This window comes from Mus pahari, chromosome 17 (genome assembly GCF_900095145.1).
Source record: "Mus pahari chromosome 17, PAHARI_EIJ_v1.1, whole genome shotgun sequence".
Taxonomy (NCBI): domain Eukaryota; kingdom Metazoa; phylum Chordata; class Mammalia; order Rodentia; family Muridae; genus Mus; species Mus pahari.
In genome coordinates, this window is record NC_034606.1 from 628,545 (window position 1) to 644,645 (window position 16,101).

General features: G+C 37.9%; 1 protein-coding gene across 2 annotated transcripts in view; it reads left to right on the forward strand.

The window, feature by feature from the left end:
* The window catches only part of Cpq (carboxypeptidase Q), a 377,206-nt gene that overhangs the window by 289,954 nt on the left and 71,151 nt on the right, over positions 1 to 16,101 (forward strand). For both annotated transcript variants that reach the window (XM_021216707.2, XM_029548087.1), the window contains one exon: positions 4,498 to 4,699. In XM_021216707.2, the coding sequence (XP_021072366.1) occupies positions 4,498 to 4,699 (202 nt within the window). The remainder of the gene's footprint in view (positions 1 to 4,497; positions 4,700 to 16,101) is intronic.

Genomic DNA, 16,101 nt, shown 5'->3' on the forward strand with positions numbered 1-16,101 from the left:
CACTTCATACTCATCAAAGGTAAAATCTACCAAGAGGAACTCTCAATTCTGAATATTTATGCTCCAAATACAAGAGCAGCCACNTTCATTAAAGAAACACTAGTAAAGCTCAAAGCACACATTGCACCACACACAAGAAACTCCTTTTCATTTGGAGATTTTAGTGTAACTTTAAATAAAAAAAACAAAGATATGTTGAGAAATGTGAGAAAATGGGCATATTTTCTCATAATTTTCTCGTGAATTATTTTCTCTATTCTCTGAGAAAGTTAAGTTATAAAACAAAAATGAAGCTAATTTTATGGAGAAAAGGAAAAGTTATGGAGCTCGGGTCTATTTTTATTTTTAAGAATTGCCTGGAATTTTATAAAAGCAAAGAATACACACATCATCCTTGTGATTATGCTGTAAAACAAGCAATTTAAAACATTCAATATGCATTTTCAGCAGTTTCCTTCTTTTTAATCTTGCATTGCCACCAAAGAATGCTAATGGTTACCAAATTGCTCTTGGCTGAGTTGCTTAATCCTTAAGAAAAAAAGGGAANAAAAAAAAAAAAAAAAAAAAAAAGGAACAGTGGGGAAAAGACATGTTGCAGGGTGCAGGGTGTGATTGTAGCATATGATAGCTGTGAACCCTGACCTGGAGCACATAGTGACTGATCTGAGAACTTCAGCTAAGCGGTCACAGAAGCATCCCCCTGCTTTGGGTTATGGACATTACAGTATAATGAGCGATTGCTTTCATAGCCCCTAATAGACAGCTTATTAAGAGGGCAGTGTCGGTTACAGATCATATCCTAACAGATCCTTGAGCTCTTTAGACTTTTCCTCTGGATGTCCCAATTTATTTCAACCAGAGTTGGTCATCTCAGTCACCAAGCATTTTGTCTCAAGAAGCAGACTTTTCACTATGCTCTTTAAACAAGTGTCAGATATCTTGCCCCATGCACTGTGAAGGGTGCAAGTCCGTAGAGCATGACTTTGTTTCCTGTCACTGGCAGTGATTAGCCTTCCCCACCTACACCAAGCTGCTCATGATAAATAATATGCATGCGTGATAACACATTCTTGAGTGACAGTAGTTCATTCCAGTTGATTTTAGCAGTGGTGTCCCAGCACCTTCCCTGGCTGCCAAGACTAAGATGACTTCATAATAGGAGAAGATGTGGTATGATGTATGGTGGATGGCTTGTTTTCTTTCTCCTTTATAGGAAACATATGGCAGTGTTTATATAGAAGTAGAAAACAATAGCATACTGCTACCAAGTTAGCCATAGCTAATGGAACCATACATGAATGGAAATCAAGCATCTCTCTACTATGCCAGATTTCTGGTTTGCTGATATCTGTACACATCCTGTTTTATTTGGCTTGAATGGAAGTTATATTATTTTAGGCTTTGATTCCTAATTGGAAGGAAATTGTATAACAAGATGTTTTTATTTGCATTTTCACTCTTCTCAGTGCCTAATTAAATTACTTTATTAGCAGAGATAAATTCTGAGTAGACTTTGTATTATGACCATGAAAAAGTTAAAATCTATTTATTTTCAAAACTGCATTCTTTGTATTTCTGACTTAGAAGTAAAGATTTGTGACTGGGAAATTAGAAGTGTCCTTCTGGAGATGGGACACAAAGTCATAAAATATAGAACTGGCCTATATCCACACCACACACTTTTCTCCCTGGCTAGGTAACTTTGAGCAAGTTTGATAACTTGACTCAGCCTCAGTTCCTTGTATGCACTTATATAAAAACTGTACTAGCTTATCTTAGCAGGCCATGGGATGAGATGCAAAGCACTTCACACATGCCTGGCATGAAGGAAGTGCTGCAGATCCACTGCCTGTCATCATAATCAGCAAATAGGATATTTTACCCTGGCACCATCCTTGAAAACCTGAGACACTTGACACTAAAAAGAGAAAAGCCAGTAAAACCAGTGATGCTGCTGCTTATCAAATGTTCCTTGTGTCTGAGCCTGAACAACAGGTTCTCCAAATTCTATAAGCTGGGTATGGTTATCATCCCCATTTCACTGAAGCATAAACTGAGAGTTTAGCTCAAATGCAAAAGGCACATATGTAAAGATTGATAAGCATAAAATCAAACATGGGATCAGCATGGGATCAAATCAGACTGGATAATTCCAAAGCCTGGGCTCTTCAGCTCTCCAGCTCACAGCCTGTGGTAATTGTGGAAGCTCCACTATTTACACTGTTTTGAGTACCCATCAATATCCTATGTCATTGCACAGTGACACTCCAAATTTCAACGTCCTTGTCTCTGAGATTTTCCTTTTTTTGCAATGCAAGAAACAGAAAGGATTTAAGAGATGTGTTAGAAGCCCTGGTAAGTTAGAGTCAGGCAACCATTCTTACCGTCACTTAAAACAGGCTATAAGTTCACACTCAAACTTAATTAAGTAAAGGCACTTGTCACATTCTACTGACAGAAAAGGCAAGCTCAAGTTGCATTAACGTGAAGAGAGACAGAGTGGGTAGTCATTCTGCTTGGTAGTCATGAGTGCCAGTTGCTGTACAGGGAATGAAATATAATGGTTCCAAAGTCATGTCTATCTCACCAAGCTTCTCTTTAGTGCCAGGTGTGGCCACTAAAATACCAACAAGCTCCACTTTTTTTTCTTTTTTTTTTTATTATTATTTTCTTTATTTACAATTCAAATGCTATCCCGAAATTTCCCTATAGCTCCCCGCCCCTGCTCCCCTCTCACCCACTCCCACTACTTGGCCCAGGCCTTCCCTTGTGATGGGTCATATACAGTTTGCAAGACCAAGGGACCTCTCATCCCAGTGATGGCCAATTAGGCCATCTTCTGCTACATATGCAAGCTCCACTTTTAACCTAAGCCTTGCATAGTTAAGAGCACTTCACCTGTCTTTCTTGTTGGAAACATAAGATCTGCCTACAATTTGGCACTCTCACATACAAGATGACCTAATTCTGTGTTCATTTACAAGATATATTATAATTTTACTTTCCTCCTTCCTGCAGTGTTTGGGGTAGAAGCAGAGCAGAGGAAAAGATTAGGACTGCCAAATTACATATTCACCTGCTGACCTTGCAGCAATGTACAGTTAGACGAGCCCTTAATATACATCATAAATTTAAATATGTTGCACATTAGTATTTCAAATGATGGTACTATAAGGCAGTAGCTACATCTGAGAGCAAAGATAGCTGCATTTATTATAAGCACCTTGGAACTTTCATTGAAAAATTAAATGAAGACACAACTATGACTAGGATCCTGGCTTATTATCCCTAATTTTTAAAAGTTTATTACTGATTTGTGAATTTTGTACAATGTGTTTTGGTCATAGTCACTTCTCCCCCAACACTTCTCAGATACACCACTCTCAACTTGTCTTTTGTTTTTCTCCATCAAGACTAATTTGTGCTGCCCTTATATCCTTGAATATGTAGCCTTCCACTGGAACATCATGAACTTACCAGGGACTATGCTATTATAAAAAACTATTTTTCTTCCAACACCTAACAGTTGCCAGTCACTCCAAGGCTAGGATAGAATTTTGTGCCCAGCACCCTTATATATGCTGGGATTTGGTCTGACTTGGGCTTGCACAAGTCTTGTACATGCTGTCACAACTGCTATGAGTTCATATGTGCTCTGCAGTGTCCAGAAGACAGTTTCCTAGTAGTCATCCACCATGTCTGACTCTTATAGTTTTTATGCCTATGGCAATTACTCCTGAGTTTTGGAAGCATGAGGTGTGGTATATTTGATCTAGAACTGAGAAATCTGCCGTCTTTTCTGTCCCTCACCTGTTGTTGCTCTCTGTAACACTTAGCATCTAACACAAATAGAAGGATGAGGAGTGAGAGGTGCATTAATCTATGGACATAACAATAAGTTATTAGAAGTCAGTCTAATACCATGTCAACTTAGCAAAACAATAGTACCAGATTCTTCCCTAGTAGGTACAAGGTATTTGGCCATGGGTTAGTGGTCTGATAATGAAGTATGGGTTCCATCTCCTGGATCAGAACTGAAACTTGAACGTGGTTGGTTATTCTCATGATATTGTGCTACTATTGCCCCAGTGGGCCTTGTCTTGATAGAACAGAAAGACATTTGGACATTTAGCTCACAGGGTACATAGTTGGGTAAGAATGATGATTGTATTTCTCTTCCTGCAGAGCACACGGCACATTCTAGTACAGAAATGTCTTAAGCAAAGTGCTTCAAAAAGTATTATTGCTAGAAAGAATAATATTACATTTGCTCCATTATATATTTATTTTTGTAAATTTTCAAGTCAATTCTTAGGTTTGGTGAACCTCAGGATAGGAAATTATATACCTTAGAACCACCAGGAAATACACAGAGTAGATATTGGTCAGGGCAGAGTGATATAATTTTGACAACTATCTGTAAGAAGGTGATTTATTTAATAGCATAGAAGCAGCAAATGGGAATCAAACATTTATCTCTTTTCAAATTTTATTTAGGCAAATGTTTCCAAGTACAGTTTGGTGATGGAGGCTGACTCAGGAACCTTCTTACCCACTGGACTGCAGTTCACTGGCAGTGACAAGGCCAGGGCCATCATGAAGGAAGTCATGAATCTTCTGCAACCCCTCAATGTCACCAAGGTCTTTAGGAATGGAGAAGGAACTGATATTAACTTCTGGATCCAAGCTGGAGTGCCTGGTAAGACCAAAAATGAAGGAGATGTTCCTGTATGATGTCACCAATTTAAAATACCATCTCTATTTAAGTGTCCCAGTGGTTACTGGCACTAACCAATCTCTATTTAAGTGTCCCAGTGGTTACTGGCACTAACCACTGGTGTAGAAGTCCTATCCTTTATCAGTAAGGTATATTCTAATTACTTTCACAGTTGGAAATATGTTACTCATTTTGCTCTTCACTCTCTGAGATCTGCAGTGAATGATTCTAGAATTCAGCCTACACATCCGCTCTTTGAATTTGATTTGTTTTTAAAGATAGGTGTTTTGTAATTTCACCACCAAATTTTGAGAAATGAAGTATAAAGCAGTCACTGCTGCCAATCCCCTTGTGGATCTTCACTTACTCTAATATTGCTATACCCAGACACTGTTGTATCTAAACTTCACAATAAGAGATTCTTTCTCTGAATTTGGAATTTTTCCTTATAACTGTTTTTTTCCTTGATACTTCTGTTAAACGATTTGACACAAAACTAACAAGATAGCTCTGTGGAAAAAGTCACCTACCATCAAGACTTAACACATGAGTTTAATCCTCAGGACCCACATGGAAGGAGAGAACCAACTCTCATAAGTTGTCCTCTGACCTCAACATGGACACTGTGCACATGCAAGACTACACACACACACACACACACACACACACATACAAACACATGCTCCACACATACATACATGCTCTACACAAGTACATATACATCCCACATATATATACACACACCACACACACACACATACCACACACATAAATAAACATACATATATACACACACAATCATATACATATTCCACACACATATATACATACACACAAACCACATATACATATACACACAAACACACACACCCTAGAGAACAAAGATGTGTACAAACTGACTAGTCCTGATTGGTGATTTGTGGTGTGAATCCCCTGAAGAGAAGACCTTAAGCCCTTGGGGAAAGAGATCAAATTATGAAATGCAAATATACCTAAGAGTTTATGGGAACAGAACACAAGAACTTTTTTCCATTAATTTGCGCTGCTTCACAACTTTACCCAAGACCTACCATCTTAAGAGTTATTGGTATTATTAATGAATCTACATTGTGCCTCCAATGCCATTATATTTATAATCAAAATGACTATCTACAGACTCTGCTGCATATTGTTCTGCATTTGAGTTATATAAATGGAAAGCCTAGCCTTTGAGCTACTTAACCTTTTCTGAAACTTTCATATGTTATAGGAACTGAAAACAGGCTCTCCAGGTCCATCTCTGCCACCTTTGTTTCCTTCTCAAAAAACAGATCTCACCAACAGCTGCATAGATTTTAACTGTAAAGAAAGCTCATTCTTGAGATATTGAGGTGAGGGTTTCAAAGCCATGGCAAATATCAGTAGCTAAAAGTTAAAAGGTATTTCCTTTATTTTAGTGGAAGACTTGAATTCTCTCCATTTGTACTATGAATACTTAAACAAAAACTTGAAATTCTCTGAAATCCATGTTTCCATTTAGAATGGTGCACAATGCCTGGACATATCCAAACCATTATAATATGATCTGGATACTATGTATAAGGACAGAAGCTTGTACCGGGTGGAACAGGATCATTTGATCATATTTTCCATTTCATTAGTGAGCCTTCAACTGAGAAACACCAACGCAGCTGCTGTGAATAAAATGTTAGTAGGACAGAGTGAATCAGACTGGAGACTGACCAGGAGTGGCCAAAGCAGAGGAGGAACTAAAATCCACAGCAGAACTGAGACAAAAAAAAATTTACACCAACCCCTCTCCCACCACTTGTGTTACTATGTTTGAACATGAAAGCCCCTTGCTTTATTTCTTCACATGTCTATGTTCTATAGGCGTTGATCTGTATGAAATGAGCAGGTAGATTAATTACCTTCATAAGACAGAATGAGATACCATCCCTCTGGGCCTCAGCACAGTCAGGCTTGATTTTTCACATAAGAGAGTGGGATGAGGAATGTAAACCTGTTTTGGTTGCTGAATTAGTAAGCTACACTTTATTGATCTTCCACCATTTATGAGACTCCCACTCAAGCTTCTTTTAAAATACTGCCTTTAATCGGAAACCATCCTTTGGAAGCTGGTACAATTACCCTTATTTTAAAGATGGAGAAATAGACCCAGAGAGATGACTTGCAGAATCCAAAATCACCCTGAGATCAGACCATTTTGGTGTCAAGTCTGATGGTATTTCCCTCCACACCATGTAGCAACACAGAGAAGTCTGGAATGCTGATGGTCTTCCCAGACTGAGTGTCTAAAATGTTTATCTTATTCAGCTTTTGCCTAAGCAAAAGATTCCAGCCCAATGCTCCTTGGAATCATTTACCACTGGGACAAAGGAGCTTGTTATTGTAAATATCTGCCTATTGCTCTTCCCTTTCTTTGTTCTCCTCCTTTCTCCTCTAGGTCAGCAGGTTTTCTATAGAGTCAGCGTTTCATTTTAGATGACTATAAATGTTTCGCTGTGCATGTATGTATGTATTTCTCTGTGTATATGTGTGCATGTGCGTGTGTGTGTGTGTGTGTGTGTGTGTACACGTACATTTACCCAGGCACTCATCTGAATATCAGAGGAGAACTTGCTGAGAATTGGTTCTCTCCTTCCATCATATAAGTACCAGAGACTGGACTCGGGTCATCAAACTTGGCAGTAGGTGCTTTTATCCACTGAGCCATCTTCCCACCCCTAAGCTATCTTTTGTTGTTTCCAATTTTGGTTATTCCTGGAAGAAACAGTGGGACTGCTCGTGCTGTAACACTCAAAATATTGAAAAGTTCCAGAACTTCAGAAAAAGGCAATCATCATAACTGATCTGAGGGAAAATAGAGTATACATTATGCTGATTTTATTAAAAACTATTTAAATGATGCTTTGTATAACTTCACATCTAGCTCTATTTTGTTGTTTTTCTCTCATATCTTTGTAATAAACACTTATTGGCCTCTTACTATGTTCTAAATCTGTTAAAGAGCCATAATCTGACGTGACTTCTTAATGACTGAGCCTCAGTTTTTCTTAACTGTTTCACATATGATTAATAGAAACAAATACTTATTGATGGCACAAATAGAATTAAAATTCTGTATGATTTTCACTAATTAATGAAGAAAAGTAAGTCAGTTTGTGAAATGTCATCTTTGAGAAAATGGGAAATCTATAGGTTGAAATCTTTAATGGATAATAATCCAACTGACAATTAACTAAGTAACAAAAATAGAGGCTTTCAAAAGAAATTTAATATAAACCATCTTGGGTACCCTTTCCACTCAAGCTCTCCCCCAAAGATCTCAACCCCAAGCCACCCCCTGCCTCCTCTGACATGGCTATTCTTCCCTCCCCTTTTGGCATAGTCTGTGTTCATTGATTTCATAAATCTGTCCAGAGGCCACAGCAGTTTGTTGTGCTCTGATTTTGCACAGCACTTAGGTCTTCACGCAGAGCCTCACCCTTTAGCAGCACATGCAGCCTTGGTCTCAGATTATTAGGGGTTTGGGTATACCCCACCTCCTGTAGTCATTGATCCGTTCATTGACTCACTCATTCCCAGGATTTCTTCAGCCACATTGACCTATAATCTGAATTCCCTACCCCCTAATCAGCTCACTTCATTGCAAACTTTCTAAGTTGAAATCTACCTAACAAATGGGATGCTTTTACCTAGAAAATACAACAGAAGATCCAAGTCAGAAGGCAGTAAGGACATTTTTACAAAGAAACCCAGAGCCTTTGGTTATTCTTTCCCCACCTTTGCAGTACTAGAGATAAAATACAAGGCCTTATACAAGCTATACGAGTGCTTCTTCACCACTGAAATTAGTCCCCAGTCCAACTCACTGCTCAGTTTAGTTTTCCAATCACACCAAGCATCTTACAAGTTTCATCCCATCCTCCTGGGAATGCTGCATATTAAAAGCAGCATATTTTCTACATTATATGGTCATGAAAGAGAGAATGTGTGTAATTTATATCCCCCTTTGAAAGTGAGTAACTCAAGAATTAATAAGTCAGGCTTTCTTCCATCCCACTGATGAAAAATTGTGACTACTGTCTTTGCCTAAATTGTCTAATACTAACACAGCATAGTAGAAATACCAAAATTTGTGAATATTGATCAAATATTACTTCCTAGAATAAGTGGAATCCTTTCCAGTATCCACTGAAAAATGCATTGCTTCCTGACATATGAGGAAAATATTTAAGGTGAGGATTCCATTGAGTAAACAGTTAAAAGTAGTTGTGATATCTGACCATCTTCTCCTGACATGAAATCCTTCAGTGTTTCTCCAATCTCCAGCTGTTATACATAACTAAAGTGTCTACTTAGTCAGGAATTCATGTTCCACCCCATGCCTTGTGTGGCTCTTCTATTGTTTTCTGAGTGTCTCCTAGTTGTCCAGACAAACTGGAATTCCTGGAACAACCTTCTGTTTCCATACTTCTGTGTCTATGGATCTTCCCTATTCTCTTATCAACAGCTAACTGCATGGTTCAGTTTGTTATTTCCCCCATTTTCAAGCTTTCTCTCACCTCCTGAAGCTTGAGCAGTTATCACTGGAGCTTTTTCACCAAACCAAGCTCACCTCTCCTTGTGGTGCTTGCTCTGTTTTTACAAATGTGAGCCATTGAGAATGCTGCAGAATCTCTATGCTTGAAGAGAAGTGTCTGTCCCTCGCTAAAGTGTTCATAGGTCCAAGGCTGTATAAACAAGGTCAAACTTTGTTGGAATAATATCTGGTCGTCTCTAAATAAAATACTATGAGAGAAGCTTATTAACTAGAGTGGGCTGCCCACCTCAGTGATCATATGATCCCATTACATGGGCCTTTCGCCATACCTATTGCATTGTTTTCAATAATTCATATGTTCTGCTCTTTCATTTTTGTCCAGACTGCACTGAGATACAACATATACATATTATTCAGGATTTTGTACTTTTTCAGTCTTCCTTATTTCTTTTCAATGTTTCATATCAACAAAATTAACATAAAACTTTCTATTTTGACATTTCCAAATGCCTTTCTTCTGAAAGGCTCTAAGAAAGCAAAAGACTCTAAGAAAGCAGTCAGCAAGGACACAGGTAGATATGCTCATGTAAAGTAGGTTCAAGGATCTCCCTCTGGATCCAAAATACATATTTTCTCATCACGAAGTGTAATACCACACCCCAGCATTTTTGTGCCCCTCACTGTCACTAAATGGGAGATGTTTCTCCTGTGGTGAAGTCATTCTGTCCAGTAGTTTTCGAAGAAGTTAATGCTCTGCATTGAGGAGTTCACACCTCTCTAAGAACATTATAAGGGAACTCTCTAATTTGTGGCAGGAGTTCTAAATTCCTTATGTAAAGAGCTGTGAAAATTATTCTGTAAGCACATCTTAAGTATTTAGCATAATCCATAGACTGTGTAGACCCTGATGTATGTTCTCTTGAAGAGTGAACTAAAGAAGTAACAGTGAGAGGAAATAAATTGTTACAAAAAATAAACTAAGAGTAGTATATATATGTATATGTATATATATATATATATATATGTATATATATACATATGTGTGTATGTATGTATACATGTGTATGTACCATTTGTATGTGTCATATAATATATATATATATATATATATATATATATATATATATATATATACATATGTGTGTGTGTGTGTGTGTGTGACATCAGTAGGTTTATTAACATAAGTGTAGTTAGTGTCTCCCTTTCCCCTTTTTAGCCTGGGTGAGTCAGAACTCTTGAATTACTATTACTTGAATTCTATCTTCTAAATGTACCCGTTTAACACCCACGTCAATACCTCAAGTTGCTCATCAGGCTCAGAATCAATGAGCTTTTATACTCTTCTCCTTAAAGCAGATTTGCTTCAAATTCAGTAGAAGTCTCATGGTCCCCAAGCCTCCCAGGCTGATTGCAAATTAGGTGAAGAGGGGCTGTTTACAGTATAGAAGGGGTTTAGTTTGTCACATCCTGACTTATGAAATATCTTCTAGTGTTGCCCAGAATAATTATTAAAAGCTAAAATGCAAACCTTCACTTGGGAAGTTAATATATTTTGTGTTTTATCTCATTACCTAGACTGTGAGTCTCCTTTATAGTCCCACAAGGCCCAATATTACTTGGAACATAAACATTTAATGATTAAATGTATTGATCTGGAAATTAGCAGGACACAAAAGAAGTTAAGTAACAGTAACAGTCAGATATTTTGTGCAACATTCCCATAAGTAACACATACGAAATGCCTTCCAGAGTCCTATGATAGAGCCAATGAAAATGCTACAAGATGGGGCTGGGCATTGATGATAAAATTATATAACATTACAATAGACAGAAGTAGAAAAGGACATTCCTAGTGAGGAGATAGTGGAAACCTGGCATGTGTCCCTGCGGGTAGCAGTCAGGAGAAAGGCTTCTCTGGGCAGTTCATCTGGAAAGTTATAGGCTACAGAAGGATTTTCCCTGTCCAATTGATTTAATTATTAATACAACAAGAAGCCTGTAATTGGACAGGGAAAAGGGAGGCAGCACCAAAGAGTGGCAGAGATGGAGACAGAGGAGACAGGAAGGAGAAGGAACCAATATGGAGGATGAACAGGATGATTTAGATACAGCAAGGCTTTAAATAGCCACAGGTAAATATAATATCATATAGGGATAAAATAATTGGGGCAACTTGTCTAATCTAGGTGGGCAGCTTGTGTCATTATCATTCAGCTCTGAAATTATTGTGTAGGCATCTTGTGAATTGAGAATTTATTGTTATATAAATCTGACTGGTTAATTATAAGCTTCAAGAGTTTTGATTTTATCAGGTTACTGGGTACTGTGATATCTAACTGTGAGGAGGATAGTTATTGCATGGGGCTGGAGTGGCAGCAACCCATCAAGGAACTTAGCCAAGCCGGATGGAGATGTCTCGGGAGCCCTAGACCAGAGAGTCTGCTGAGATGAGAACACCCAGATGGAGCCATGTGGCCTGCTGGTGCCTGTCGTAGTGCAGGAACTTAACGTTATTTTTAATATTTCCCACAACAATAGGCAATGAGAGCGGTTGAAGTATCCAGCAGATGTACGAGGGCCATATGTTTCAGGTTGAAAACTCTTACAGATGATGCCAATAAGCCATAAGTCCTCAGCAGGAGAGTGCTTAGTGAACATTTTTATAAGTTTAGAAAGCTCATGCTAGAGATGCCCAGATCACACTCAATAGGAGGCATAGTATAAGAACTATGCAATGAAATGGGAACTTGAGGAAGAAACACTTGCTTTACATGTTATAGGATTGTTCTATGTTGCGCATCAGAATGACTCATGAACACCATGTTCCATCTTCCATCAGAATCCATCTTACATGGCTTCTAATAACATAGCCTGGAAAAGCTTTGCTTCCTTAGTTTTCCCTCTAATGGTCTCAAGGTTGGCTCTTCTGGAATCTCCCTCCTAATACATTTGACTCTCAATTTGTTGTATATTATTCTTTATGGCACAGGTGCTTCTTGACTTATACTGGTATTATGGACCAAACAACCTCAATGTAAGGTGACAGCATTGTGAGTCACAAGTATACAATTCACCTTACCTGCCTATCAGACATCATGTCCTAGTAACATAGCAACAGAGCATACAATACTATTTCATGGACCATGTCCCTTTGTGACCTAGTGACAAAGTGGAACTATGGCTTCTTGATGGTTGGATTCAGTATCTCACAATGGTATATAGTGGTATATTGCTTGTGAGAAGTTCAAACTTCAAAGCACAGTTTCTTCAAAATGTCACTTTCTCACCATGGTAAAGTGGGAACTGCATTAAGTTAATACCTCATAAGCCTGGGCCTCTATATAATCACTGCATACAATAGGTAGCTACATTATGTATGAATTACGGGTAATATAAAAATAATGGCCTTTTCTCTCTAGGGACTCACAACTGAAAACCAACTGATTTGGTTTATATAATCATAAAAATTAGAAAAATGGCTTCATCGTGGAACACTAAACAAAGCTACATTTAAGTTTCTAAGAAAAAAATGTCTGAAATGATCTAAAACCCAATAGAATCCATTTCTAGCCTTGTATTAAAGGAGTGAGGAAATGTAACTTCAAATTGATGCATTTTTTTTGTTATATCTTATGATTGTAAATAATGCTACTCTTTACAAGAAAATGTTATTATAGGACTAGAGATGTAGCTAAGTGCCATAGTGTCAGTTTAATCTATGCACAGCACTGGGTTCAGTTCATACCACTGTCAATTTGTTACCACAGAAAATGTCAAACAAATACAAAAATATAAAAATAGCACAATGTGCCCTCCACGTGCCTATAACTCAGCTTGGAGACAGTTTTACTCAGGGATAGTCTTACTTCACTTCAGCTACAACTAGACCTTTTATACCAGATGAAAATCCCCAATATAGCATCAATTTATTTGTAAATAATTTATATCTCTCATAAATAAAGACTTGCATACACAACAATAGCACTATACTATTTTCCACTAAAATACTTTAGGACTATTTTGTTTACTATCATATTCTGTTATATAGCTAGTTTCTAGATGTCTCTAGTTAAATTCACTTCAATGGAACTAAAAACTATTCTAGTTTGATCCAAATTTTCAAATAATACAAGTGGCTGACATGCCTGTGAAATCTCTTATAATTCATAGATTATATCTTTATCTGTTTTTGTTTTTTGCACTTTCAGGTGGCTTGTTCTTACTCAAGCCTAATTCTGAATGGTGAGATAAATGCACAAGATGCTTCTGCTTATTCACAGTAGCAGGAACACACCTGATACCTTCTCTTTCCCTTCCATAATATATCTATCTATCTATCTGTCTATCTATCTATCTGTCTGTCTGTCTATCTATCTCTAATATTTATAAATTTATATTATATATAAATATCTATGAGCTATATAGATACATGATTTATGGTATATATATTTATATAAATTCACATCACATGTATAAATTCTCTTGTACATTTTCTCATATATATTTATATCATCATATACATTTTATTGGAGCATAATCTTAATAATGTATTTTAGTTCTCATATTCTTTGTTAATGATTTGAAATAATCCTATAAAAATGGCCTTCTCCTGAGAGACTTTGCCAGAGCCTGATATATACAAAGGCGGATGCTCGCAGCCAACCATTGACCTGATCACGGTGTCCCCAATGAAGGAGTTAGAGAAAGGACTAAAGGAGATGTAGGGGTTTGCAACCCCATAGGAAGAACAACAATATCAACCAACCAGAGTTCCCAGGATCTAAACCACCAACCAAGGTGCACACATGGAAGGTAATACTGGTCTTAAAGGCTTGAAGGTGTCAAGAACAGCTGTGGTACTGTGAGAGTCAATGGAAGGCCTATGAGAGGCTATTGATGAAGCCTAGTTGCAGAAGAAAACCCGAGTGTATTGGAGATGCCAGTATCATAAGATGACCACAAAGAACAGCAGGGGCAGTAGAGTGGATCAACCTGAGCTTAGAGAGCTACAGAAGGAAGAGCTGGAGAAGTGATGCCAGTCCTTTGGAGGAGCTCAGAAGACCGTGTGTAGATCCTAGGTATTGAACAAGAAATTGTGAAATTGAAGTTGCTTTGACGACCCCAAGATATTTGAGATGCCAGAACCATGGGCCATCTGCTGAGGAAAGCTGCTAACAGAAAGTATGACCAGCAGAGGAGAAAGAAGTTTGTTGCAGTCAACAAAGATGAAAAAAGAGTTGGAGATCTGAAGACCACCTTGAAATCAGACATGGAGATACAAAGTTTGGAGTTTGCCCAGCTGGTTTCCTGGTTTGCTTTGAGGATTACAGTTAAGTGATTGGATGAATCTCAGAAGAGACTTTGAACTTTGGACTTTTAACATTGTTGAGACTGCTATAGACTGTGGGGACTTTAGAAGTTAGACTAAATTTATTTTCTATTATGTTACGTTTAGGTATGGCCCCCACAGACTCATGTGTTTGAAGAAGCCTATGGGGGCCAGGGAGTTGAATATGATGGTTTGTATATACTTGGCCCAGTGAGTAGGGCTATTAGGATGTGTGGCCTCGTTGTAGTAGGTGTGTCACTATGGACATGGGCTTTAAGACCCTTGTCCTAGCTTCCTGGAAGTCAGCCTTCCACTAGCAGCCTTCAAATGAAGATGGAGACCTCTCAGTTCCTCCTGCACCATGCCTGCCTGGATGCTGCCATGCTCTTGCCTTGATGATAATGAACTGAACCTCTGAACCTGTAAGCCAGTCTTAAATATTATCCTTATAAGAGATGGCTTGGTCATGATGTCTGTTCACAGTGGTAAAAACCTAACTAAGACACACAGGAACAAGACTGCAAATATGAGTCAAACAGAAGTTTGCAATGACTTTGGAGATGATTTTTGAGAACCTTCTGAAATATAGAATATTATTCTTTAACCAATTTTCAGATGGGGCCACTGGGGCTCATCTGCAAGAGGCTCATCTTTGTGCAAAATCAGAAAGATAGTAAGGAGAGAAGTCATATTTTACATGTAAGATCAATGCATGCCATTATCACGCATAAAATACAAGTTCTGTCCTAAAATGTTAATTCAGGGCTTAAACACAGGAAAGAGAAAAGACAACAGTTTGAGCCTTTACCCATTATACATGCATACTTCAAGGCTCTGAAAATAGAAAGTGCATGCTGCCCAAGAGCAAAATGGAGCTGTAGAAACAAAACAAAACAAGTTAACAGAAACATCTCTAGTAGAAGAACCATACCAAAGGACAAAAGGACCCCATGGCTTCCATAGCTGTTATGCAGCTCTTTCTACTGCTCCTTGTCTGAGATTCTCATGTGTGCATTTGCATCCAGACCTCTGATTGCGGTGTTTTACAGAAGTATCTCAAATAATTAACAAGGAACATGAGAACTAAATGCTAACTGCACTTTATTTAGGATATTTCCAGGGGATTCAGAAAGGCAGTCAGAATGAGGAGCCACTGGGTTAGGTGCAGCTAGTATGAGTTTGGATTAAGGAAATTGACTTAGACTTTCACTTAGCTACTTTCTAGCTATGTGACCTTAGTAAGGCATTAAACCTTTTGGAACTCTTAAAAAATAAAATAATGTTAATAATATTTTATGAGATTAATTATGTATTTTTAGATAAAGGTCACCTTAGGTAAATGCTTTGCATAAAATCTCCACGAATAAATCACTGTTTTTAGTTTAGTTATTGAAGCAAAACTTCTGTTATTAGTTCTTCTTCAGTCCTCTGTGACAGAACTGAGAACTCAGCTCAGATGATCTGAATCTCTGTGTGTGTGTGTGTGTGTGTGTGTGTGTGTGTGTGTCT